A 22,983-nucleotide genomic window follows, 5' to 3' on the forward strand; every position below is an offset into this window, starting at 1 on the left:
ATCCTGCCAAATTTGGCAGTGTCTGGTACAAAGAGTGATAGACAGAGAAAAATAAAGTTAAAAAAAAATGGTTTCAATTTGTATGTTATTTATGTCTAATAGGCCTATCATGTGTACGTTGAAAGGGGTAAAACCTTGACAGCAGGAAACCATACCTTTTTTTAATAATCTTTTGGTAATTTCCAAAGGACTTCATGAGATTTAACCTGAATTATCTTTTTTTTTTACAATGCATTTGGCTTTGCTAATTTTAATTTAAAGTTTCAGCCATTCCGCTTTGCCCTATAATTGGAACGCGCACGCCCACGAGCAGAGCTGTCAACCTTTGAACCAACCAGCGGTTGAATCAGCTGAGCTCGTCATATGACCATCCTTGGCATGTCTTAAGCGCCGAACTGAACAGTTCGATATAGACTAATGAAGGGACAAGAACAACGATAGATGCACTTTGACAAAGAGTAAGTACGTGTATTATATTAGTGTTCTTATTGTAACTGGCGAAGTATGTATTTGGCGCATTTTGCATCAACTGTCAGCATGGAAATTGGTTTTGTACTGCCTGTCCCTGATACTAGTAATTATCTCACTACTGTAGCCAGAGCAGCTAGCTACGCTAGCTAGTTGCTGTTGTTCCTGGAGTTACTTGTATACTTCTTGGCCATTGCTGGTTGTCAGCTACTGTAGTTGGCGACTTTAAATTAATTGTTTCCCGCATGCTATCGTATTTTACATTTCTATTATTAAGTTACTGTAGTTGCAGAATTAGATACGCGCCTTTTGTTGACATCTTGAAACCTAGTCAGTCTGACTACTAGTAGCAGTAGCACGTATGAATCGCTATGTTTACCAACACTAACAACTCCTTGAATGAGCTAGACATGCTCATTCAATCTTTATCTATCCTCGTCCGACCGTTGCTCTTTGGGTAGCGTGTTTGTTATCTGTGGAACTGTGTTCTGTCAACAATTTCAAAGTAACAATCAAAATGTCGATATTTCTGGACGTTGTATTGTTATTGGAGGCGTACGGTTATATTCACACCGTTAGAAACATGTCAAGTATTGTATATTCTTCTGTTTTGTACATGTTTTAGATGACGCAAGATCAAGACTGTCCGTGACAAAGCATTGTTTTGGAGAAGGCTTGATACCTGCTGTGTGCAGTGAGTGAGTGACTCCCCAGACCGCAGTCATGCATCCCTGGGGCCGAGAGGCAGAGAGCTCCCTCCAGGACCTGCTGGGTTACTTCACCCGCTGCCTTCATCATGGGGAGTGGGAGCTGGCTGCGGCCTGTGTTCCCCAGCTGGCTGCCTCCTCTGGAGGGCTCTCTTCTTCTCCTTCTGGAGAACTCTCTTCTTCTTCATCTTCCGGAGGACTCTCAGAACAGCTGCGGGATATAGTCAAGGCCATCGTCTGCCATCCCTACCTCCTGGCGTGAGTTACTGATGTCTGTTTACAAACCCATACAAAAGCTGTGTAGCCGTGCAAAACCGTGCTGTGAGAGAATACGCGTTATTTTGTATTTACATTCATTCCTCCCTGCAGGCTCGTCTCCCACATAAGCCAGCAGTGACGACAGTTGTTTGGTGTTTGACACGATAAGACAATGTTATTGTCCGCCCTTGCGTCTGCTATCCTCTGCGCGTCACTGTTTTGAGTGGTGTGCTAGACAAGTGAGGGGATGCCGATGATGACGTGAGATCTTGGCAGCCGCCCTCTCACAGAGTATTTGCTTTGCCTCTAGATGGGAGACAATGGGCAGTCCTCACCGGCTGGCTTGGCTTTGGCTCCAGGTTTTGGAGACATGGACAAAAGATCAGGTATGGTGTGAGGGGGTGGGGAGGTGAGGGAGGGTGGGGGGGGGTGAGAGGGGAGGGGGCTGAGAGGGGAGGGAGTAAGGAGTGAGGGAGGTGTGAGGGGTAGTTTTTATTTTTGACCTTTGAACACTATGGAAACCTTGCTGTAGTAACAACCACAGTGGCCCTCCTCCTCCATGGTTGCGTGCAGGTTCCAGTGAAGATCAGGGCAGAGCTGGAGTTCCTGCTGCTGCTGGAGGAGCTGGTAGACGACGTTCCAGACGCCACTCTCAAGGTGCTCCCTTTTCCTTCAATAAACACAGACCAACAACAGGATACTCTGGATAATAGGAGTTTATAAGACTATGGAGTGAGCCATGTGCTATTTCCAACTTGTCACAACCAGAAGCCTTTTGAAATCATCTTCCTCTTCCCCCCCCCCCCCTCTTTCTCTCTCATCTTTCAGGAATTGCACGCAGCGTTCTTAGACAGCCAGTCGGAGAGAAAGGGACCCGAGGCGTCAGGGACAGGGTGTGGTCTGGGCGCTGGGGTGGTATCATGCCTGGAGGCCTTACTGGAGAGGAAGAGGCCCAGACTGGCCCGGGCCCTCGCCCTGGCCCTCCAGGGGCCTCTGGGAGAGGCCCGGGTCCACGGGGACCCCTCCTTGCAGCACACCTTCATCCACTACGTGACAGCCAGAGTTGGGAAGCCCGAGACGAGAGAGGGCTGGGCGGAAGAGGTCTGCTCCCTGCTGGCTCTGATGCCGACCCCCTCGGAGCAGGGAGGCGGGGCCCAGATGGAGGCGCTGTGCGAGGCCCTCTGGGCGGCCAGGCACGGACCCCTGCGCGAGGAGCGGGTCCTCAGCTCGCTGTTCAGGCCGCACAGCCACAGCGCCCTCTCCCTCTACTGCTCCACTGCCCTCCGGCTGCAGCGAGACCGCCTGCTCCGCGACGCGCCCGCCACACACGGTGAGACCCCGGGCTCGCGCAGGACCCATGGTTAACTCATATGCTGACTGCAGGGCTTGAGCCCTCGTGGTGTCACGCAGCTGTGGTGAATGAGGAAGTGGGTTTTGATGGTGTGTGTTGATGTCAGCGCTTTCTGTCACACTTATGCTCCTGTGGTTGGGACGGCTTTGCTAGTTGTTGATTATTATAAGACGATTAAACTTCTGTTACCTCCCTACTCCTTTTAACACTGAGACTAAGATAACGCTCTGAAATCTTCCGACATCATCTTTCCATCCCATCGTTTCCCTCCACACCTCAGAGGACCTTCCTGAAGCAGAGAAGCTCCTCCTCAGCTTATGTTGCCACGGTGATCGTCCATCAGCATGGAAAACGATTTATTTTGAGTGTCTAAGCAGCGGCAAGCACTTCCTGGAGCAAGTGTTGGTAAGTTCCTGTCTGTCTGTTAAGTACGCAGGGATATAGGAACAGCAGAGTTTTACACCGAGGGACCAGATAAGGCCCCATTTATATCTGTTATGAGTTTCAAGTTTCAGATTTAAAGTCTTATTACCAGTTGGAACAAAGACAGGTACATTGGGATTCTTTTCACGTGTCCAAACTTTTGACTGGTACTGTAAATAATATAAATATAATCCTAAATATGTGATCTAACCTTCCTATAAACATTATAAAATACAATGAACAAGAAATAAAATATATGATACCAAATATAACAAGCTGTGAATAATGACTATCATGGATTATAATGGATAAAGCGTGTACATAAAAGACTCCTGTAAAGCCAGTGGTCCCCTGCTCCAGGTCACAGCTCTGGACTTGGTCCGACGAGAGGACTTCCCCAGGCTGCAGGACCTGCTGAGGGGGGAGTTCCAGCCCCTGTCCCGCCTACTACTGCTGCTGGCCTGGACACAGTGCCAGAGTCTGGACTCAGCTCACACCTTGCTCTCCATCCTCCACCACAACCAGGTGGGGCCAGACCCTTGTCCAAAGTCCCCAAGCCCCATTCCCCAGGCCCCTTGCCTGCCTGAGTCAATTTCCCAATGTCCCCATGCTGCTTTACCCTTGTGGTCAGACCACTTCCCCATGTCCATGTCTTATACCTTGGCTGGGATGTCTGTTCTCAGGCCCTGGCCAGCGACTCTGTCCTGAGGGAGTTTGCAGACGTGCTGTCCTCCCAGCTCAGGGTCCTCCAGTGGTGTGTCCTGAACAACCCGTGAGTCCATGCCCCCCTGTCTTTTGAAGGGATTTCCAAAACAATGATGTTCTGGAGTTGTTCAGTGTTATCGTAAATGCTACAAATCCTGTTCCTCTTCCCTGTGTGACATCAGAGCGATCCTAGTTGTTTCTGGTGTTAATGCAGCTCATCCTCAGCCTCTTTCTCTCCCGTGTGCGTCTTGTGTGGGAGCAGAGGGATCTCCCACGACGCCGTGCTCTCCCAGCTGCACTCGCTGGACACCCGCTCCGCCCTGCACGTCCTCCTGTCCCTGACCCCCCTGGCCCGCTACGAGGAGCGCAGGGTCCTGGAGCTGCTGCAGCCCGCGCCCTCGGGAGCAGGTCCGCTCTCCTCGCCCCCCCACCTGCCGTCTCCTCTCGTCCTCTGACGTCTCTAGAAACTCTCTCACATCTCTAGAAATCCTCCCAAATCTCTGTTGATTTTGAATAGATTTCTGTTGATTCTCTGACGATTGGTGGTTCTAGTATGTCTCGGGCGGTTCTCCTTGGTGACCGGTTCTTTCCTTCTCCCCTTCCAGAGGAAACGGACACCTTGGTTGCCCCCAGACTGGCCGCCCAGAGGAACGTCGTTCTGTTCCAGGGGTTCTGCGCCATGAAGTACGCCCTGTATGCCCTCTGTGTGAACGCTCACAGGCCCAGCACCTGTTTGGATTGCAAGGGCTCGTCTCAGTTCCCCGAGTCAACCGAGGGCCAACGCCAGCCCTCAGCTCCCTCAGAAGGTACCGCCAAGCCTTGAACCAATCCCACGTGGGGTTCATTTCAGTCCCTGCACCTGTTTGTCTTGTTGTGGTTAGGCTATTTATTTGAGTTTGTCTTTCACTTCCCTGTCCAGGCTGTTTGGCACAGTTCCAGCACTTTTTGTCTGAGTGCCAGCTTTACCTGGAGGCCCTGCCTGCCATGTTCCGCCTGGAGGTCCTGGAGAACATCTTCTCCCTCCTCTTCCTCTCCAGCACCGACTTCACTCCCCAGAACCAGAAGGAGACGCCTACAGGGCCTGGCGTGCCAGCAGAAGGTTTGCAAGCTCTGGGGAGCAAGGAAGTGGGGAAACATGGCACTGGAGGAACCAAAACCAAAATGGCCGCCGAGGAGGGAGACTCCAGGGAAAGGTGGGAGCCAGACTTCCCGTCTGCGGCCCAGCACGGCTGCCTGGACCTGGGCCACTTGACCCGGGGTTGCGCAGGCTTCCTGGTCGACGTGCCAGCGATGGAGGGTTTCCTGAAGCTGCTGCGGGAGGGGCTGGAGGGTGTATGTGTTTTGGACCAGCGGGCGGGCCAGGAGCAGGCCGAGGTGGCGGAGGGCCTGGGCTGCTCGGTGACGGCCGACACGTTCGCAGCCCGTCTGCAGAGACTCTCCAAGCACACGGCCGAGGCCCAGTGGAGGCTACAGATCATCACCAGCAACCAGACCGCTGGCAGGGGTGAGTCTCTGGAGAGTGGAGACTGGTGGGGATTGACAGCAGACTGAGAGACTGACGGTAGTGAGTGACACCAGACTGGGAGATAGTCGGAGCGTGGTGTCTGTGGACAGGGTTCGAGCTGGGTTTGGTATGTGACGTGTGAAACGACGCGGTTAGTAGGTGTGAATGTCAGTCTGTACACAGGATGCGAGTGTGTTCACAGTGTATGAATGTGTGTCCAGTGTGTGTGTCTGTGTTCAAAGTGTGTGAACGTCAATGCGTACACAGGTCATGAAGGTGCGTGTGTGTGTGACGAGGCCCTGTTGTCGTCCCCAGCCCCAGACAGGCCCCCCCATGCCAAGGCTGGCCCGCGGCCTGCCCCCCTTGTGAGGCAGGGCAGCAGCAGCTCCTCCCTGAGGAGGCGAAGGGGGCCCGGGAGGCCCCCGTCCTCCACACAGCACCTCAACGGGGAGCTGAGCCCCAGCACCTCAGGTACCTCAAACACCACGGGCTCTGTCACGGCCAAACCAGCCAAACCAGCGTCACTAACACGGCTGAAATGTCAACACACCCAACTGTGTTTAAAAAAAAAATATATATATATATATATAATTTTTTACGTGTCAGTGTGTTGTTCTCCATCGCTGTTCTCCATATGATCAAATGTTGTCATGTTAATACCGTCAATTATAACAGTATGTTTTTAAATGTCATTTGATGTGTCGTGTTATATTCATGTCGTGTTCATTTATGATGATGTGGTATTTTAGATAAATGTGAGATGAAATTGTTGGTCATGAAATTGAATAATAATCATTGTCAATGGAAGAACAAGAACTGAACGTGACTGTTCTGTCAGACGGCTGTGTGGCCGGGCCGGGGGGCGTGGAGAAGGAGGAGCGGGTGTGTAGTGGCGCCCACAGCTGGCTGGTCCCTGCCATGCTGTCCCCCCCTGAGTCTCTGCTCGTCTCCTGCATCCGCCGTGGAAACTTCATGGAGGCCCATGAGGTTAGCACAACTGGGAGAATTAGCACCAGGCTAGCAGGACTGATAATTTTAGCACCAGGCTAGCAGGACTGGTAATGTTAGCACCAGGCTAGCAGGACTGGTAATGTTAGAACCAGGCTAGCAGGACTGGTAATGTTAGCACCAGGCTAGCAGGACTGGTAATGTTAGCACCAGGCTAGCAGGACTGGTAATGTTAGCAGGACTGGTAGGGTTGACCGATAGCGTTTGCACCAGTTTAGCAGAACTGGTAGTGTTGTTGGCATGAACAGTTGTGACATTTTTAGGGAGAATATGGTAGAATATCTGCTGCTGAAAAAAAAAAAGTGAACAAAGCGATGGCATACCTCTAATAGCCCCTCCTCTCTCCCTGTGAAGGTGGCCACCATGTTCGCCCTGGAGGGGTCGTCCTGCTGCGGTGAGCTGGTCTTCATGGAGCGCTACAGGGAGGTGCTGGTGGAGCTGGGCCGCGTGGAGCAGAAGATCGAGACCCAGTCGCTGTCGTCCTCGTCCTCCTCGTCGGAGGGGCTGGGAGTGGTGGGGGCCGCAGGAAGTGGGAGGAGCCGCCTGGGGAGCAGTGGGCGCTCCACCTTGCAGGCCATCGGCAGCGCGGCTGCAGCCGGTAGGTACCGTGCCACAACCCTGTCAGGGGGAAGGGAACCATGCAGGGGAAAGACACTCATGATAGGTGGTGTTGAAGCTGCCTTTGTGTGTTTTTGTGTGCGTCTCGTGTGTGTGTGTGTGTGTGTGCGCCTCTGTCTCTACAGGCATGGCCTTCTACTCCATCTCAGACGTGGGTGAGCGTCTGCTCAGCACCACGGCCCACCCAGTCCCCTGCCTGGAGGAGGGCTACTGGCTGGGCCTGCCCCCGGGGCCCTGCCCCCGCCTGCTGCCCCTGCTGGAGGAGCTCAGCCCCCCAGCCATGGCTGCCTTCGACCTGGCCTGCTGCCACTGCCAGCTCTGGAAAACCTCCCGCCAGCTGCTGGACACGGCTGAGAGGAGGCTGGGCTTCAGCCTAGAGGCCCGAGGTTAGGTCAATTTTCTCTCCCTTTTTATAATATCGAATCGGGGATTGACTACTGCAATTTCCCCATCTGACCCTGACCTCTGACCTCTGCCCTCGGCCCTCCTCAGGGCTGAGAGTGGATCCCAGAGTGCCTCACCCTGAGGGCGTCCGGGGCTTCCCCATGGTCCTGCAGCAGTTCAGCAAGATCCTGAATCACGCAGCCAGCAACAAGGGCCCAGCTTTGACAGGTCAAACAAACACTTCACTCGTAGCGTGTTGAACTGTGACACTTTACATTAAGGCTACATTAATGATCATGCAACTACACAGCAATACCGAAGGCAACAGCTTTGGTTGTTATTTGTAACCTTGATGTAAAGTGTTGTCAAGTGGACAGTGCCTAACTAGCATTGTCTCTCCTCCTTGTTTGGGTCTAAACTGTAGGATATATATATACTGGTCCTCATGTTTGTTTCATACGGTTTGATGTAGTCACTGGGTTGTGTGTGTGTGCGTGTGTGTGTGTGTGTGTGTGTGTGGGGGGGGGGGGGCATGGTAGGGGTCAAGATCATACATCCTACTTGAGTATTGTTGGAAAAGAGATACCAGAGTCAGTCTCTCCTCCATGCGTAGAATATTATGGACAGACTAGAGTGTCTAACCAGTCTCTCCTCCATGTGTAGAAGGTTCCGGAGAGACCAGAGTGTCTAACCTGTCTCTCCTCCATGTGTAGAAGGTTCCGGAGAGACCAGAGTGTCTAACCAGTCTCTCCTCCATGTGTAGAAGGTTCCGGAGAGACTAGAGTGTCTAACCAGTCTCTCCTCCATGTGTAGAAGGTTCCGGAGAAGAGCAGGTGGTGGCGGGGCCGTTCGGCTGCTCCATCCAGGAGGCTCTGCTGAGCTGCCACCCGGTCCTGAGTGAGGAGGGCATGGCGGCCTGGCTCGGCCTCTCCCAGCGCCTGGAGCTCACCCTGCCTCCCCTTGCCTCGGCCACCGACGCCCCAGGTCAGCCCTGAACCCTCCAGAACCCTCCAGAACCCTCCAGAACCCTCCAGAACCCTCCAGAACCCTCCATCCTTAGGGAAGGATCCCTGCATGTCTAGTCACAGGGCTCATCTTCAGCCGTAGTGATATTAATATGAATTCATTTAACATTTCATATTATTATTTTTTTACGAATAAGTATAGGTGTGTAACTGTATAGAATAATGTGTTTTCTGTCTAACTATAAATTACAATATATGATGTGTTCTCTGTCCAATGTTATAGTATTGTATAATGATTGCCTGATTAGCTGTGTAGAAGTATACAGTGGTTGCATGTCTGGTGGTATGCTAACACCAGGTGTCTCTCCCCTCCGATGTGTCCGTAGCGGAGGCCCGTGTGGGCGGGGCCGTGCTGGCGGCGCTGGTGGAGCAGGCCGGCCTGAAGCCCTTGGAGCTGGACGCCCACCCGGTCCGCACCGCCATGAAGCAGCTGCTCCGCTCCCTGGACCAGCTCTGCCCCTTCGAGCCCGACGGCGTGCCTGCCAGGCCCGACTACATGCGCAGCTTCCTGGACTACGTCAACGTGCTGACGTCCGTGCTGGTGCGCAGCCTGGGCTCCGAGGGTGAGTGGTCCGTCCCGGAGGAATGCCCTCCTGTAGGTTTACACTTCAACCCTGCTATGATATCTATAGGAATGTTAGTCTTCCTGGCACACAGGGTTGGAAAGCCTTGGTCTAGACAGGAGGCTGAATCTCTCTCCCTCTCTCTCCTCTCCTCTCTTCTCCTCCTCCCTTTCTCCTTTCCCCTTTCCTCCTCTCTCTCCTCTCTCCTTTCCCCTTTCCTCCTCTCCCTCTCCTCTCTCCTCTCTCCTCCTCCTCTCCTCTCTTCTCCCCTCTCCTCCCTCTCTCCTTTCCCCTTTCCTCCTCTCTTCTCTTCTCCCCCCCTCTCCTCTCCTCCTCTCCCCCTCTCAGACCAGAGCGTGGAGGTGAAGCTGGGGAACCCCCTCCTGGTTCTCCTGCAGGCTCCCTCCCAGCTGCTGTCTCACCTGCTGTTTGAGAGGCAGGTCTCCCCTGACAGGTAGGAGCCACAAATCAGGCCTTCGTGGGATAGCCCTTTCTACAAGAAAAGTCACTATCAGCACCAATAACCCACCTAAAACCCCAGAGAACCAAATGGAAAAGCTCCCCAAAAAGCGAGAGAAGAAATGGAAGAAACATCGATAGGGTTAAGTCAATGAGAGAGTCCCTTCTCCAGAAACGAAACAACACCCTGTTAAGCCCGTCATACTTTAGTCATTAGTATTGACCTCTAACACAGATCAGGGAATTGAATAGAAATTTTGAGTGATTAACTCTTTACCACAGCAGGCCTGGGGGCAGAGACGGGACAGTCATGAGTTCATAGTTCATCATGTGTTTCTGTGGTTGCCTAATTCTCGTCATTTCTGTTGGAGTCTCTGAGGGTTTAGGTGGAATGTTGTGTGCTGGTCTGTGGACAGCTGCCCTGAGTAACACTGCTTGCAAAAATGAGTACAATATGAGTACAACTTGATTTTATATGTGTATCTTACCGTTTTTGTGTGTGTGTCTGACCTTCTGTGTGTCTGTGATTGTGTGTGTGTGTGTCTTACCCTATGTGTGTCTGTGATTGTGTGTGTGTGTGTGTCTTACCCTATGTGTGTCTGTGATTGCGTGTGTGTGTGTCTGACCCTCTGTGTGTCTGTGATTGTGTGTGTGTCTGACCCTCTGTGTGTCTGTGATTGTGTGTGTGTGTGTGTCTGACCCTCTGTGTGTCTGCGATTGTGTGTGTGTGTCTGACCCTCTGTGTGTCTGCGATTGTGTGTGTGTGTGTGTCTCCAGGCTGCTGTCTCTGCTGCAGCAGGAGGGCCTTCGTCTGAGCGTCCAGCAGGTGGTGCTGGAGCGCTGCTGTGAGGCCCTGCCCGTCTGGTCTTGGGGCCCCGGGGCCGGAGGGGAGACTGGGGAGGGCGGCCAGGGCGACAGGGCCGTGTTCGGGACGGCCAGCCTGGAGGAGCTCCTCCAGCAGCACGCCCAGGAGCACCTGACCACGCTGGGCCTGGCTGAGGCCCCGTCAGACGCCAGCTCTGGGTCGGAGTCCTCGCCAGAGGAGATCACAGCCTCCCCTACCAGCCTGTCCTCCTCCCCACCCCTCTCCTCCACTCCAGCCCCCTCCTCCTCCTCGTTCCTCCTCACGCCGTCCTCCCTGTCCTTCCTGAAGTCCCGCTCCCCTCTCCTGGCTGCGCTGGCGTGCCTGAGCGCCAGCCGGGGCCGTGGGACGGCCCGGGCACCGCCGACAGGCTGGTCCGGCTTCTCCTCCTACTTCAGCGGGCGCAAAGAGGTGGGGCTGGATGCCGAGCAGATCTCCCGGGAAGCGGACAGCCTGCTGAGAGAGTTCCCCATCCTGCGGGCCTACCTCCAGACCATGGCCCAGCCTGTGCTGGGGGAGCTGGCCGTGGGGGAGGAGGCGGGGCTGGGAGCCACCCTCTGTGGGAAGCCCCTGGCGGGCCTGCTGCTGTCGGGGCTCCAGCCGGGCGCGGCGCAGGCGGTGGCGGCCCAGGCCTTCCAGCAGGCTCTGTCTTCGGGGGAGCTGGGCCGGGCCCTCAGCCTGCTGGAGCTGTACAGGCTGGACGTCCAGGAGGGGGCGCTGAGGGACCGCCTGCTGGCCTGTGCCGCACTGGAGGGTGAGAGGACCTGTCATCACCGCGGCAACAAGGCGGGACAGTATTGAATATGGGATTGAAGTAACGGGTTGGGGTGGACAGAGAAAATAATAAGCCCTATTAAAATTAGTGTATTTCTTTCCATTTGAAACAATCAAATATTTCCATATCTCCTTCTCTATGTCTCTCTCCCTCCATATCTCCATCTCTATGTCTCTCTCCCTCCATGTCTCTCTCCCTCCATCTGCGTGTGTGTGTCCAGACGGGGCTGGTGGCGTGGTGCAGCTGCTCCGTGTGCAGGACCCTGGTCTGAGGGGCCGTGTGGCCCTGCAGGGCCTCCAGCTGTGGCCCCTGGACGGCTGCCTGGACCTGCTGGAGTTCTGCCTGAACGAGCCCCACCTGCCCCCGGCCCTGAGGAAAGACCTGGAGCTCCGCAAGAGCGAGCTGGACGTCTATCATTTGGTATGTACACACGTCTATGTACCTTTTATGTTACTTTGGATAAAAGCATCTGTTATATTAAGAAAATATATAGTATATTAAATGTAGTATGTTATCTCTAAGAACATAAACATATGTAGACTATCTGGAAACTGACTTTGAATGTGACCTGTTACGTGTTATGTTAACCTCTTCTATTGTTGCCTCCCGTCAGATGTTGAACCTGCAGCCCCCATTGCCATGGGCAACGTGGCAGCAAGTGAGGTCATCATCGAAACAGGACCCTGAATCTGTGCTGGCTATGATGCTGGCAGCCAGGGTGGGTGTCAATGCTCTGTTACCCCCTTCTCTGATACATCTGTGTGTGTTTGTGTTTATCTGACGTGTTTGTGTGTATCTGACGTGTGTGTGTGTGTGTATGTGTGTCCTGCAGGAGTTCTCCCTGTGTGACCGCTGGCTGCAGATGTACTCGGGGTCGGAGCAGCTGACCCTGCAGCTAAGGACAGAACACCTGCTGCACCTGCTGGAGCAGGGCCACCCACAGCAGGCCTGCCAGGTGAGAGGAGAGCACAGCTGGGGAGAGATGGCGGAAGGGCCATTGTCTGGTTCATATGGCTGTGTAGACTGCCCTTATGACCAATCAGAGCACAGCTTTTTCTAAAAACCTGCCCGGCAGCCAATCAGTATGTGCCGTGAGAGCGTATTGTAAGAGACCGTGCTCCTGTGTCCAGCTCCTCGAGGGCCTGTCCGACACCCTGGGCCTGGAGGTGTGTGAGAGAGCCCTGGACCGACGCCCCGGATTGGCTGCTGGTCACTTCCTGTCCGACTACCTGACGCTACACTTCCAGAGCCAAGTGTCCCCGGCCCGCCAGCGCCACATTCACGCCCTGCACCTGGGCTCCAAGGTCAGTCCTACGCTAACTCGGCACTACTGTAGTGCGTATTTTCAAAATATCGCGTCTTTCTCCGTCCGTAATCCGGACTCAAAAGTGAAGACAAATTCAAGTTTGTACATCTCTCGCCCTCCTCCATCTCCCCTTCCCCCTCCCCCATCTCTCACCCGATCTCTCTCTTTCCCCCCCCCTCACCATCTTCCGCTTACCCTTCCATGTTCCCCATCTCTCTTCTTCCACCCTCCCTCACCATCTCTCCCCCCCTCACCCCCCCTCCAGGTGCTGCTGACCATGCCCCAGTCGGCCAGGCAGGACTACTTCCACCTGCTGGCGGAGCCCCTGCTCATGCTGGAGCAGCTGCTGATGAACCTGAAGGTGGACTGGGTCCAGCTGGCGCTCCGCACCCTCCGCCCCCCTCTGCTGGGCCAGGAGGCGGGCCTGGGCCCCGCGGACGTGGACCGGCTCCTGGACCAGTACGCCTGCAAGGCTCTGGACTTCCCCTACGCCCCCCGAGAGAGGTCACGCTCAGGTGAGGCCTGGCTAGGACCCTCCGTCTGTCATAGGACTAACACCAGGCTGAGAGAAGTCACGCTCAGGCCTAGTACACTCTACCTGTTAATCTAGTACACTCTGCCTGTTAATCTAGTATACTCTGCCTGTTAGTCTACTGCACTAGATTATATTCTAGATTAACAGATTAGCACTGTGATCTGTTAATCTAACTCGGTCATACAGGTGGATACAGGTGCAGTGTAAGCTACCGGTGCTATGATGATCCCCCTTCTCTGCCTTCTCTCAGACTCAGTCATCAGCCTGCAGGAGGCCATGTCCCAGTGTCCTGCCCTGGACAGCTGCCCCCCCTCCCCCCGGAGAGAGTCCCCCACCTCCTCCACAGGTGACATAGCACCACATACTGCTATCCACACAGCTTCTGTAGTTCCAACTCAGTACCTGAACATTTTGATACTATTTTATAACATTTGAAGATGAATTTGTACATTGAGCATGTTCGTCCATTTTAATTGTATTTTAAACGTCTAAATATTGTGTACCATGTCGAATATCGGAAGATGGAAGATGTATTTTAGTATTGTTTGTTTTGTACAATTTTGTACCATGGTATAGTATTTGAAATGTTTTAATAGGATTTCCACATGTTCTAGTATGTTCTGAAGTGTTACACAGTGCTGTGTTGCTCCGGGTGGGTTTCAGGCAGCACACCCATACACACGCCCTCCTCCTCCGACCGAGTCAAGGAGCAGGGCTCCGCCGGCAGGAGGCAGCGCTCCCCAGCCCAGTTCCAGCCCCCCGACAAGCCTCCCGCCCGCCGAGACTGGGTCCCCGACCCCCAGCAGCACGTCTGCATGGTGTGCCAGCGTGAGAGGTTCACCATGGTGAGTCACCCGGGAGACGATGCCAGCCCCAAAACCAGAAAACCCCTGAGATCCAAGTGAATGGAGTTAACGTTGGAGTGTTCTTCCTTTCTTTCTCCCATTTCCCCTCCTATCTCTCCTCCCTCTCGTATTCCTCTTCCCTCTCCCCCTCCCTCCCTTCCTCCTCGTCAGTTTAACCGGCGGCACCATTGTCGCAGGTGTGGCCGCCTGGTGTGCCAGGCGTGCTCCGGGCGCAGGATGCCCGTGGAGGGGTGCACGGAGGAGGACGTGCGAGTGTGCGACCAGTGTTACTCCTTCTCCCACCCACAGTAGGTCCCCCTTCTCGCAGACCCGCTCAGATGTGCTAACGCCTTCATCCGGCCGGAGGCTTTTTATCCATAGCGTCTCACGGGGGGGGATTTGAACGTGATCTGCTGCCAGTTGCTCTACCACCCCTAAACTGTACCTCAAATGTGTGTCGCTTGTTGTGTGTTACGACTCCTGATTTTCTGTCGTTGCGTTTCTTCTCCCTAGTTTGGAGGAGGAGCTGGAGGAGGCTGAAGGTAAACGCTTCTTCTTCAAACCGGCGTCTGGTCAGGTTTTCTTTCCACATGGCATGCTCTGTGACTCCTGAGGGTGTAACTGTTCTAACCCAGAGCAGAGGGTCACCTCTAATGATAAATCATGTGCTGAGTGCTTTAGAGACTCTCTCACACTCACCCTCACCCTCACTCTCACTCTCTTTCTCTCTCTCTCTCTCTCTCTCTCTCTCTCTCTCTCTCTCTCTCTCTTACTCTTTCCCTTTCCCTCTGTCTCTCTGTCTCTCTGTCTCTCTCTCTCTTACTCTTTCCCTCTGTCTCTCTCTCTCCACCCCCCCCCCCCGTGGTGAAGCAGTAACAGGCAGCCCCGTGTCTCCAGAGGGGGGCGCCGAGGAGAGGCTGCAGCTGCCCGAGGTCCACCACAGAATGTTCCGCCTCAGCACCGACCCTGCAGAGAACCTGCAGCTGCATAGCGAGTTCTACTATGAGCAGGTCTGGTTCTACTAGGGTTCTACACTGAGAAGGTCTGGCTCTGAGACCAGGGCGTTGAGTTTGTCTGTCGCAGACTGACCATACTGTATTCACATTCAGTGTGTGTATTGTAAATCATACTGAAGCAGGTGGATCAAGCAAGTTAGCCATTGTCAATTCCTTGATGACATCACCAGACTGTCATGTCCTTGATGAATGACATCACCAGACTGACCTGGCCCGACTCATCCCTGTCTCTCCAACTTCCGGTCTCTCCCCCTATCCAACGTACTTCCCCCTCCCTCATCCTCCACTCCCCCCTCCCCCCCTCCAGGCTCCCAGCGCGTCCCTGTGTGTGGCCATCCTCTCCCTCCACAGCGACCAGATGGCTTGCGGCCACCAGCTGATCGCTCACTGCCGCTCCCTGTCCCGCCAGCTGACCAGCCCCGAGGTGGACGCCCGCCTGCTCACGGACATCATGCGCCAGCTGATCTTCAGCGCCAAGCTCATGTTCGTCACCGTGGGACGCAGCCAGGATCTGGCCCTCTGCGACAGGTGAGGACGGGTGACCACGTTCCGCCGGGCCACGTTCTGCCCCCCCCACCCCGTCGTCGTGTGGTTCCTGAGCTGTGTTCCTCTTGGGTGCAGCTACATCGGTAAAGTGGACGTGCTGAAGATCCTGGTGGCGGCGAACTACAAGGACATCCCCTCGCTGGACGACATCCTCGAGCCCTCCGCCGTCACGCGCCTGCGCAACCAGCTGCTGGAGGCTGAGCACTACCGGCTCGCTGTAGAGGTGTGTGTGTGCGTGTTATGTGTATTCACGCATGTTAGGTTGCGTCTGTATGTGGGTTTGCGTAGTCTGTAAATGCTCGAGTTTGTATGAAAGTCAAAGTCCTGCTTGTGTGCCCACTGTGAGAGCCCGCCCCCTCTCTGCTCCTGCAGGTGTCCACTAAGAGCGGCCTGGACCCTGGGGGCGTGTGGCACGCGTGGGGCATGGCCTCCCTGAAGGCTGGCCAGCTCTCCGGGGCCCGGGAGAAGTTCTCCCGCTGCCTGAAGGTGCCCGTGGACCGAAACCAGCTGACCCTGGGCGCCCGCCTGCTGCAGGACATCGTCCAGCACCTGGAGGCCACCGTGCGACCCGCTCTGACCATGGTACCTCACAGAACCACCTCCCTTTGACAGAAGTGGCGGAAATACCACGCATCATTTGGCAATTCTTTTTTTTATTTGACATGATGCACTTAACCTTTGATCAGTTCACTTAACAGTGATTTTAAAAGTGCTTAGTTTGAACGGAACATGGGTGGTCCAGAGCAACCGTCTCGCTGCGATCCCCATCGTTCTACCCAGCCGCGTGTGGGATCATTTCAGCTTCCCGTGGGAAGACAGTGGCGTTTCTGTCCTCCCACGGGAACTGGTTACGTAAGTGACTGAAGGTCAGGGGTGACCTCAGCGGGGGGGGGAACTGGTTACGTAAGTGACTGAAGGTCAGGGGTGACCTCAGCGGGGGGGGGGGGGGGGGGGGAGCTTGGTGATCCAGGTCTCAGGACACTGCAGTCTTCAGAGGAGCTCTGTCTGTCGTGCCAGGACAGGCTAGCTCTCTGCCTCTCCGCTGGGACCGGGAGGCAGGGAAAGGGGAAAAGGAGATTCATGGCCTCGGGGCTTGAAAACCCAGCAGTGTTCCTGAGCAGCTTTCTTCTGGGCAGATAATGGATCGGCCCGTTCTTCAGTCGAGCCGCGTCACGGAGAGTTAGCTTTGTGTTCACCGACTTTGAGCGATCGTCCTCGGAGCCGTTCTCCTTTTTGGTCGAAAAAACAGAACAGCGAAAGGTCCTTTTGATGGACTGAGCTGATTTGCGGGAGGCTTATGTAACACCCCCCTGGGCATTCAGCTTCAGTCTGGGGTCTGGGGGGAGTCATGGTGGTTATTGTCTCTCCTTCTCCTTCTTTGTCTTTCAATTTCGACTAATCATGTGTTTTTGTGTGTGTCTGGGGGTGTTTGTCCTTGTGTTTGTGTGCGCTCCTGTCTCTTTGTGTGTGTGCGCACGTGTGTGGTTGTGCATGTGTGGGTGTGTGCTCGTGCGTGTGTCTCTGTGTGTGCTTGTGCATGTGTGCCCGTGCACGTGTGTGTGTGTGTGTGTGTGAGTGTGTGCTTGTGTTTGTGTGTGTGTGTGTCTCTGTGTGTGTGTGTCTCTGTGTGTGTGTGTGTGGGTGTGTGTGTGTGTGTGTGTGTGCGTCAGCCCCCCAGCGAGGACATCCTGGCGTCCCTGCGGGAGCTGGAGGAGGCTCTGGCTGAGCCGGGGCCCCTGGAGTGCCCAGAGAGCCCGTCCCAGCTCAGCCCCCTGCTGCAGGAGAGCCTGCACTACCTGCTGAGCTACGGCACCCACCTGGCCCTCATCAGCTTCTACATGCGCCACGGTCACATGAGGGAGGCCCTGGCTCACCTGCTCCTCAAGGTCACCACTCAGATCACATCCAGTTACATGTACACACTGCATCACTCTATACTGATCATTCTATCCTTTTCAAATCTGATATGATAATACAATAATACAATTATTCATTTGTGTCATTCATAATTCAATTCAAAAATATGTTATATGTTTGTGTATTTTTCCCATCTGCTTGTTTAGTCTGTTGGGGACGTTTGAAATCAAGCATTTCAGTCCAAATGACTCTGCTGTGCGTGTGACCGTAACCCTGCGTGTGCGTGTGCGTGTGTGAGCAGCAGTGTCCAGAGGAGGTGTTCCTGGAGGGGATCCTGCAGCCCAGTCTGGAGCGCGGCCAGCTGGGGGCGCTGCAGGGCCTGCTGGAGGGGCTGGACCCGGGCCAGGAGGCGTGCGGACGCTACCTCATGGCCTCCTGCCAGCTGCTGCAGAGACGAGGGCACTTCCACACCCTGTACCAGCTGCAGCAGTTCATGATGGTGGGTCTGCACCGCCCCTTTTGCACGGTCGATTCGCTTGTCGGACGCTTTCATCCAAAGCTGCGCCCTCTCTGCGCTTCCCTGTTGTGTGTCGAGGGTCCAGATGCTCACAATACTGAATGTCTCCCTATCCCCACTCCTCTCCCCACCTCCTCTCCCTACATCCCCTTCCTACATCCTCTCTCCCCACATCCTCTCCCTCTCTCCCTACATCCCCTTCCTACATCCTCTCTCCCCACATCCTCTCCCCACATCCTCTCCCTACATCCTCTCCCTACATCCCCTTCCTACATCCTCTCCCCCTCTCTCCCCACATCCTCTCCCTCTCTCCCTACATCCTCTCCCCCTCTCTCCCCACATCCTCTCCCTACATCCTCTCCCTTTCTCCCCACATCCTCTCCCTCTCTCCCTACATCCTCTCCCCCTCTCTCCCCACATCCTCTCCCCACATCCTCTCCCTTTCTCCCCACATCCTCTCCCTCTCTCCCCACATCCTCTCCCTCTCTCCCTACATCCTCTCCCTACATCCTCTCTCTCCACCTCCTCTCCCTCTCTCCCCACATCCTCTCCCCCTCTTTCCCCACATCCTCTCCCCCTCTTTCCCCACATCTCTCCCCACATTCTCTCCCCACATCCTCCCCCTCTCTCCCCACATCCTCTCCCCATCTCTCCCCACATCCTCTCCCTCTTTCCCCTAATGTCTCCCCCCCCCTCGGCAGGACCACGTGCGGGCAGCCATGACGTGTATCTGCTTCTTCACCCGTGGGGCCCAGTCCTACCTGCAGCTGGGCGAGCAGCAGCGCTGGCTGGTCCGGGCCAAGGAGCACCTGAAGACCTTCCTGCAGGAGCAGCAGGCCCGCGGGGCCGGCCGCAGGAAGTCCACCCTCAACTCCTTCAGGAAGAAGATGTCCTCCAGCGACGTGTCCAGGTGAGGGGGGGGATGCATCACTGCATTTCTCTGTGAGAGGGAGAAGGAAGGAACGTGAGAACAACAGAAGGAGGGAGGGAGAGTGAGATGGAGGGAGGGAGGAAGAGAGACAGATATTACATTTACCTTCATTCATTTAGCAGACGCTTTTATCCAAAGCGACTTCCACGAACGAGCTTTACCAAAGTGCATAGGTCAGTGATCATAACCAACGAGATAGCCCCAAAAACATTGTGGGTAGCCAAAACATGAAGCGTACATTGTGAAAAGCAAATATGTGCCAATGGGGAGAACCGTAAGAGCATGTAGTTAAACAAGTTACAATTAAACAACATGAACCTCAAAAGTGCAAGAGTGCACCTGTAGAAAAGCAAGTAACAATAATAGAAATCAAAGCGAGTACAAGAGGTTAAATCAGTTACAACTAACCAACAAGAGCAACAAGTCCCTCAATAAGAGTCATTGTGTTCCTGGAAGAAACTAACATCAGAGAGAGTGAGTGAAAGGGAGGGAGTAGGGTTGGTTGGAATGAACACCCCAGAAAACTCTACACAGATGCACGCCAGATTCAAGTCGTTTGTGTGGGCTTCTGCTTCAGACACATGAACACCATTGAGCTCCAGCTGGAGGTGACCAGGTTCCTGCACCGCTGTGAGAACGCGTCCCAGACCGCTGCCCTCCAGGCCGGCGCCTCCGCCAGCCCCCCCGGGGCCCCATCCACCCTGTTTGGAGGCAGCACCATGAAGATTGACGTGGCCTGCAAGGTTGGCTGGAGGCTCTTCACATTTACAATTGACATTGGATCCACTTTAGCCGATGTTTTTAATTCCAAGCGATGTTCAAATGGCCAATTTGCACATTTACATTACATTCACACAATATAGTAACTACAGAAGATTAGGGATTCGAAGTGCATAGTTCTAACAGTATTTCGGTCGTTAGAGCCAAGGAATGGTCTGTATTTACCACACAATTTTAGATGATAGACTTCACCTGTCGTGAACTCTCAAGTTTGTGGCAAAACATGTGAACACACAGTTTGACATTCAATAAACATATATTTATTTAAATTACACATTAATTGTTGCTGCAGGTGATGCTTGGTGGGAAGAATATCGAGGAAGGATTCGGCATTGCATACAGAGTCATACAGGTACAGAACCCTGCCCTGGTTTGTTGGACACTATCTTCCTTCCCTCTCCTTGCTTCCTGTCATCTGCCTCACTTCCTGTCCTCTCCCCACTTCCTGTTCACCCCTCACTTCCTGTTTACGTCTCACTCCTGTCCTCTCCCCACTTCTTGTCCAAATCTCACTTCCTGTCCTTTCCCCCTCTACCTGTGACATCTCCAGGACTTCCAGCTGGATGCGCTTGCGGTGTACGTGCGTGCGGGCCAGAGGCTGGTGCGCCAGCGACAGTACGGGGCAGTGCGACAGCTGCTGAAGTGCGTCGGGGAGTCGGGCACGGCCACCAAGAGCGACTGTGACGCCATCGTGCTGGGTTGTGTCTCCATCGCCAACAAGGGGCCCACAGACGTGAGTCTCCGCTCTCCTCGTCCTCCCGCTACAGCATCTCGGAGGGATCGTTGTTCTGATCACGTTTGTTTCCCCCCCCCCTCCTTCATTAAGGCTAAAGAGTTGGAAAGTCTCATTCTGGAAACGAAAAGCCCAGAGAACAAGGTATGCCCTCCGGTCGATCCGTTTTCTTGCAAAACCTCATTTTCCATCGCATCATTTTCCGTGTAACCCATTTCACCTCTGACCAAAGCCACACACGCCTAAAGACAAACAGATGAACATAGAAAGTGCTGCTGGAAAACAATCCCCCCTCTGAAATCCCCCAGTCAGAATCCACAATTTCCCCATAGTAATGAATTAGGCGCCTATAACACATCTGTTTATCTATGCCTATGTCCACCCCCTTTCCCCCAGATCAAGGCCTACCTGCAGTGCAGTAAGCTGCGCTCCGCCTACCTGCAGGCGGTGAAGCTGGAGGCGTCGCGGGCCAGCCCCCTGGTGCAGGAGGTTCTCCAGGCCTCGGAGGGTGCCGGAGACTCCGTCATGCAGGGCATCTGTTGCCAGTGGCTGGCGGAACACCAGGACAAGACCCCCAAGCAGCGGCCTAGCCGGCCCAACGCCAGGTAACGCCGTGGCGGAGACTGCTGGTCGAACCAGGAGGAACCAGGTGGAACCTGATGGGATCAGGGGAAACTGACGCGTGCACATACCATACAGCAGCTTTAGAAGTGCCCTGGGGGGGGGGGGTCTCCTTGGAGGGTCTGTGCTGGGGAGGGTTCCTCACTCTGGCTGAGACAGGCCATGTGTCTCTCTCTCCTGGTGAAGTGGCTGAGTGCTGACTGGGCCCAGGGACCCTGGCTCTCCACACCCACTTGCTGGCCCTTCTGTAGACTGTTTGAACTGCACAGAACCGTACATGTCGGACGGGCCCATTGCAGGCTGACTGTGGAACTGTGTTTTCTGTTCTACCTCAGCGAAAAGGGATTCCTGTCAGTAACCGCGAAGCCTCTTAATATACTGTTTGAAACTTGGTACAACGTTTAACCCTTTTGTCTGTCTTTAGCTTCCTGTGTGTCGGTCAGTTACACATATTATGGACTGCCAGGTTAGAGAAATTAAGAATTTTTCTGTTGATAGGGAGAATTTATATGAATCCTCAGGCCTTTTGAGGGTTGGATGTGAGTGAGACGAATGGTTTCTGTTTGACATAATGGAAGTGTTACTGTTTACTGTTGAGCTTTACCTGCCAAAACGTCTGCCCCTTTACACCAGTCTACCCTCTACATCATCCAGTCCCTCTACACTGGTCAGTCTACCCCTCCAGCCCCTCTATACCAGTCAGTCTACCCTCTACATCATCCAGCCCTTCTATACCAGTCAGTCTACCCTCTACATCATCCAGCCCCTCTATACCAGTCAGTCTACCTCTACATCATCCAGCCCCTCTATACCAGTCAGTCTACCCTCTACATCATCCAGCCCCTCTATACCAGTCAGTCTACCCTCTACATCATCCAGCCCCTCTATACCAGTCAGTCTACCCTCTACATCATCCAGCCCCTCTATACCAGTCAGTCTACCCTCTACATCATCCAGCCCCTCTATACCAGTCAGTCTACCCTCTACATCATCCAGCCCCTCTATACCAGTCAGTATACCCTCGAAAGGGAAACTAGAAAACTCCATGGACATTTAGCACAAGGAGGAGGACCTTTTCCATAGAGAAAATCAAGCATTTACAAGCAAAGAGTTGGATACAGAAAAAGGGATCTGACTATCAGGAGGTATCAGATATCTAGAGGTCATCAGACTGTATGCACATGATGAAGCCCCGCTGAGACTCGTCCATGGTCAGTATTATCAGTTGCGTGATGCCACGTCTGTGTGGCGTTTGGATGTTACGAGAGTTCTGGTGTTTCAGCTTATGTGGATGTTCTTTGTGTTTTGATACGGTGGCTCAGCCTCCCCTTCAGATCAATGGTGCCATCATGTGTACAGTACGTTGCTCTGGACTCGCCCATTGTGTTGCCTTGAAACAATCAACGAAGATGTCAAAAAGGGATTACATACCTCCGTATTCTAACCATGGTCAATTTAACAACATGCATACTTGTCGTGTTTTTATCTGTCTGCGTATCCATTTTCTTTTCTTTTTTACAACATTGCACATTGTTTCACTACCTATCTTCACCCAGAATGGCACTTGGCATGTTTCTTCTCAAGTAAAATCATCTGTCGTCTTGTAGCGTGTCACCCCTTGTTCCTGGAGCCTTTGTGTCAAGCTGAACTGGAGGTGTCAGTTTGCTGTGGATCTTAATCTGTTTGCAAGCAGAGCCTTATACAGTCTCTGAACCAGGGATGTTTTGTGACCACTAAAGGATGATCGCCAGCCAGTCTCTCATGCACTCTTAACCTAACCTGACCCCTGAGCTGCTGTTAAATCACTGCCGCACTTTATAATGCTGATACTAGCACACCAGATCCACAGTCTCAAGTCTGAGTCTCACCAGTAAAGACACTATTTGGATAGCTTTAAAGTTTTCACTTGTTAGGTCAAATGGTCCTTGTTTTGAATTTGGCTATTTCCCATAAGATAACCTTACAATTTACAGGGAACAGGATTAAATCTGCTTGCATAAAATAGATGTTGACTGTTAGTTTTACTGAATACAGTCGTTAAATTAATAAGACATGTAAACTAAACTGTTAAAATATTAAAATAACTGTTTCACAGTCGCCATGTTAGATTTATTAATCCACTAATAAAATATGGATTGTGTGCAGCGATATATGTTGTTTGTCATGTTTTTATCTTATTAGTTTGA

General features: G+C 53.5%; 1 protein-coding gene across 4 annotated transcripts; it reads left to right on the forward strand.

Moving 5' to 3' along the window:
* The first annotated feature begins 366 nt into the window (after positions 1-366).
* Positions 367-22,380, forward strand: zfyve26 (zinc finger, FYVE domain containing 26). 4 transcript variants are annotated; one of them, XM_047045996.1, is made up of 41 exons: positions 367-458; positions 1,094-1,433; positions 1,744-1,819; positions 2,007-2,090; positions 2,262-2,763; positions 3,065-3,189; positions 3,568-3,732; positions 3,891-3,979; positions 4,175-4,320; positions 4,518-4,718; positions 4,832-5,416; positions 5,684-5,887; positions 6,255-6,403; positions 6,779-7,022; positions 7,168-7,428; positions 7,535-7,654; positions 8,240-8,410; positions 8,778-9,014; positions 9,363-9,468; positions 10,251-11,089; positions 11,331-11,530; positions 11,724-11,828; positions 11,943-12,065; positions 12,241-12,414; positions 12,682-12,931; positions 13,202-13,297; positions 13,615-13,796; positions 13,968-14,104; positions 14,310-14,338; positions 14,667-14,806; positions 15,120-15,340; positions 15,434-15,581; positions 15,731-15,940; positions 17,029-17,244; positions 17,517-17,714; positions 18,434-18,642; positions 19,241-19,406; positions 19,736-19,795; positions 19,994-20,176; positions 20,270-20,320; positions 20,573-22,380. In XM_047045996.1, the coding sequence occupies exons 2-41, from the start codon at positions 1,192-1,194 to the stop codon at positions 20,783-20,785; spliced, it is 7,857 nt and encodes a 2,618-aa protein (XP_046901952.1). In that variant the 5' UTR covers positions 367-458; positions 1,094-1,191; the 3' UTR covers positions 20,786-22,380. The 4 variants fall into 4 exon arrangements, with proteins under 4 accessions (XP_046901952.1, XP_046901968.1, XP_046901961.1 ...); XM_047046012.1 differs by having other exon boundaries at positions 14,670-14,806; XM_047046005.1 differs by having other exon boundaries at positions 14,310-14,333; positions 14,662-14,806.
* The last annotated feature ends 603 nt before the right edge of the window (positions 22,381-22,983 follow it).

The sequence above is a fragment of the Hypomesus transpacificus genome, chromosome 3 (assembly GCF_021917145.1).
Source record: "Hypomesus transpacificus isolate Combined female chromosome 3, fHypTra1, whole genome shotgun sequence".
Lineage (NCBI taxonomy): Eukaryota > Metazoa > Chordata > Actinopteri > Osmeriformes > Osmeridae > Hypomesus > Hypomesus transpacificus.

What these genes read in the sequence shown, in the direction of transcription:
- zfyve26 (XM_047045996.1), top strand. Translation starts at nt 1,192, where the DNA reads ATGCATCCCTGGGGCCGAGAGGCAGAGAGCTCCCTCCAGGACCTGCTG. An exon ending in CCGAGAGAGGTCACGCTCAG is followed by an intron (nt 12,932 to 13,201) that starts GTGAGGCCTGGC and finishes GCCTTCTCTCAG; the next exon opens with ACTCAGTCATCAGCCTGCAG. An exon ending in ACTACCGGCTCGCTGTAGAG is followed by an intron (nt 15,582 to 15,730) that starts GTGTGTGTGTGC and finishes CTGCTCCTGCAG; the next exon opens with GTGTCCACTAAGAGCGGCCT.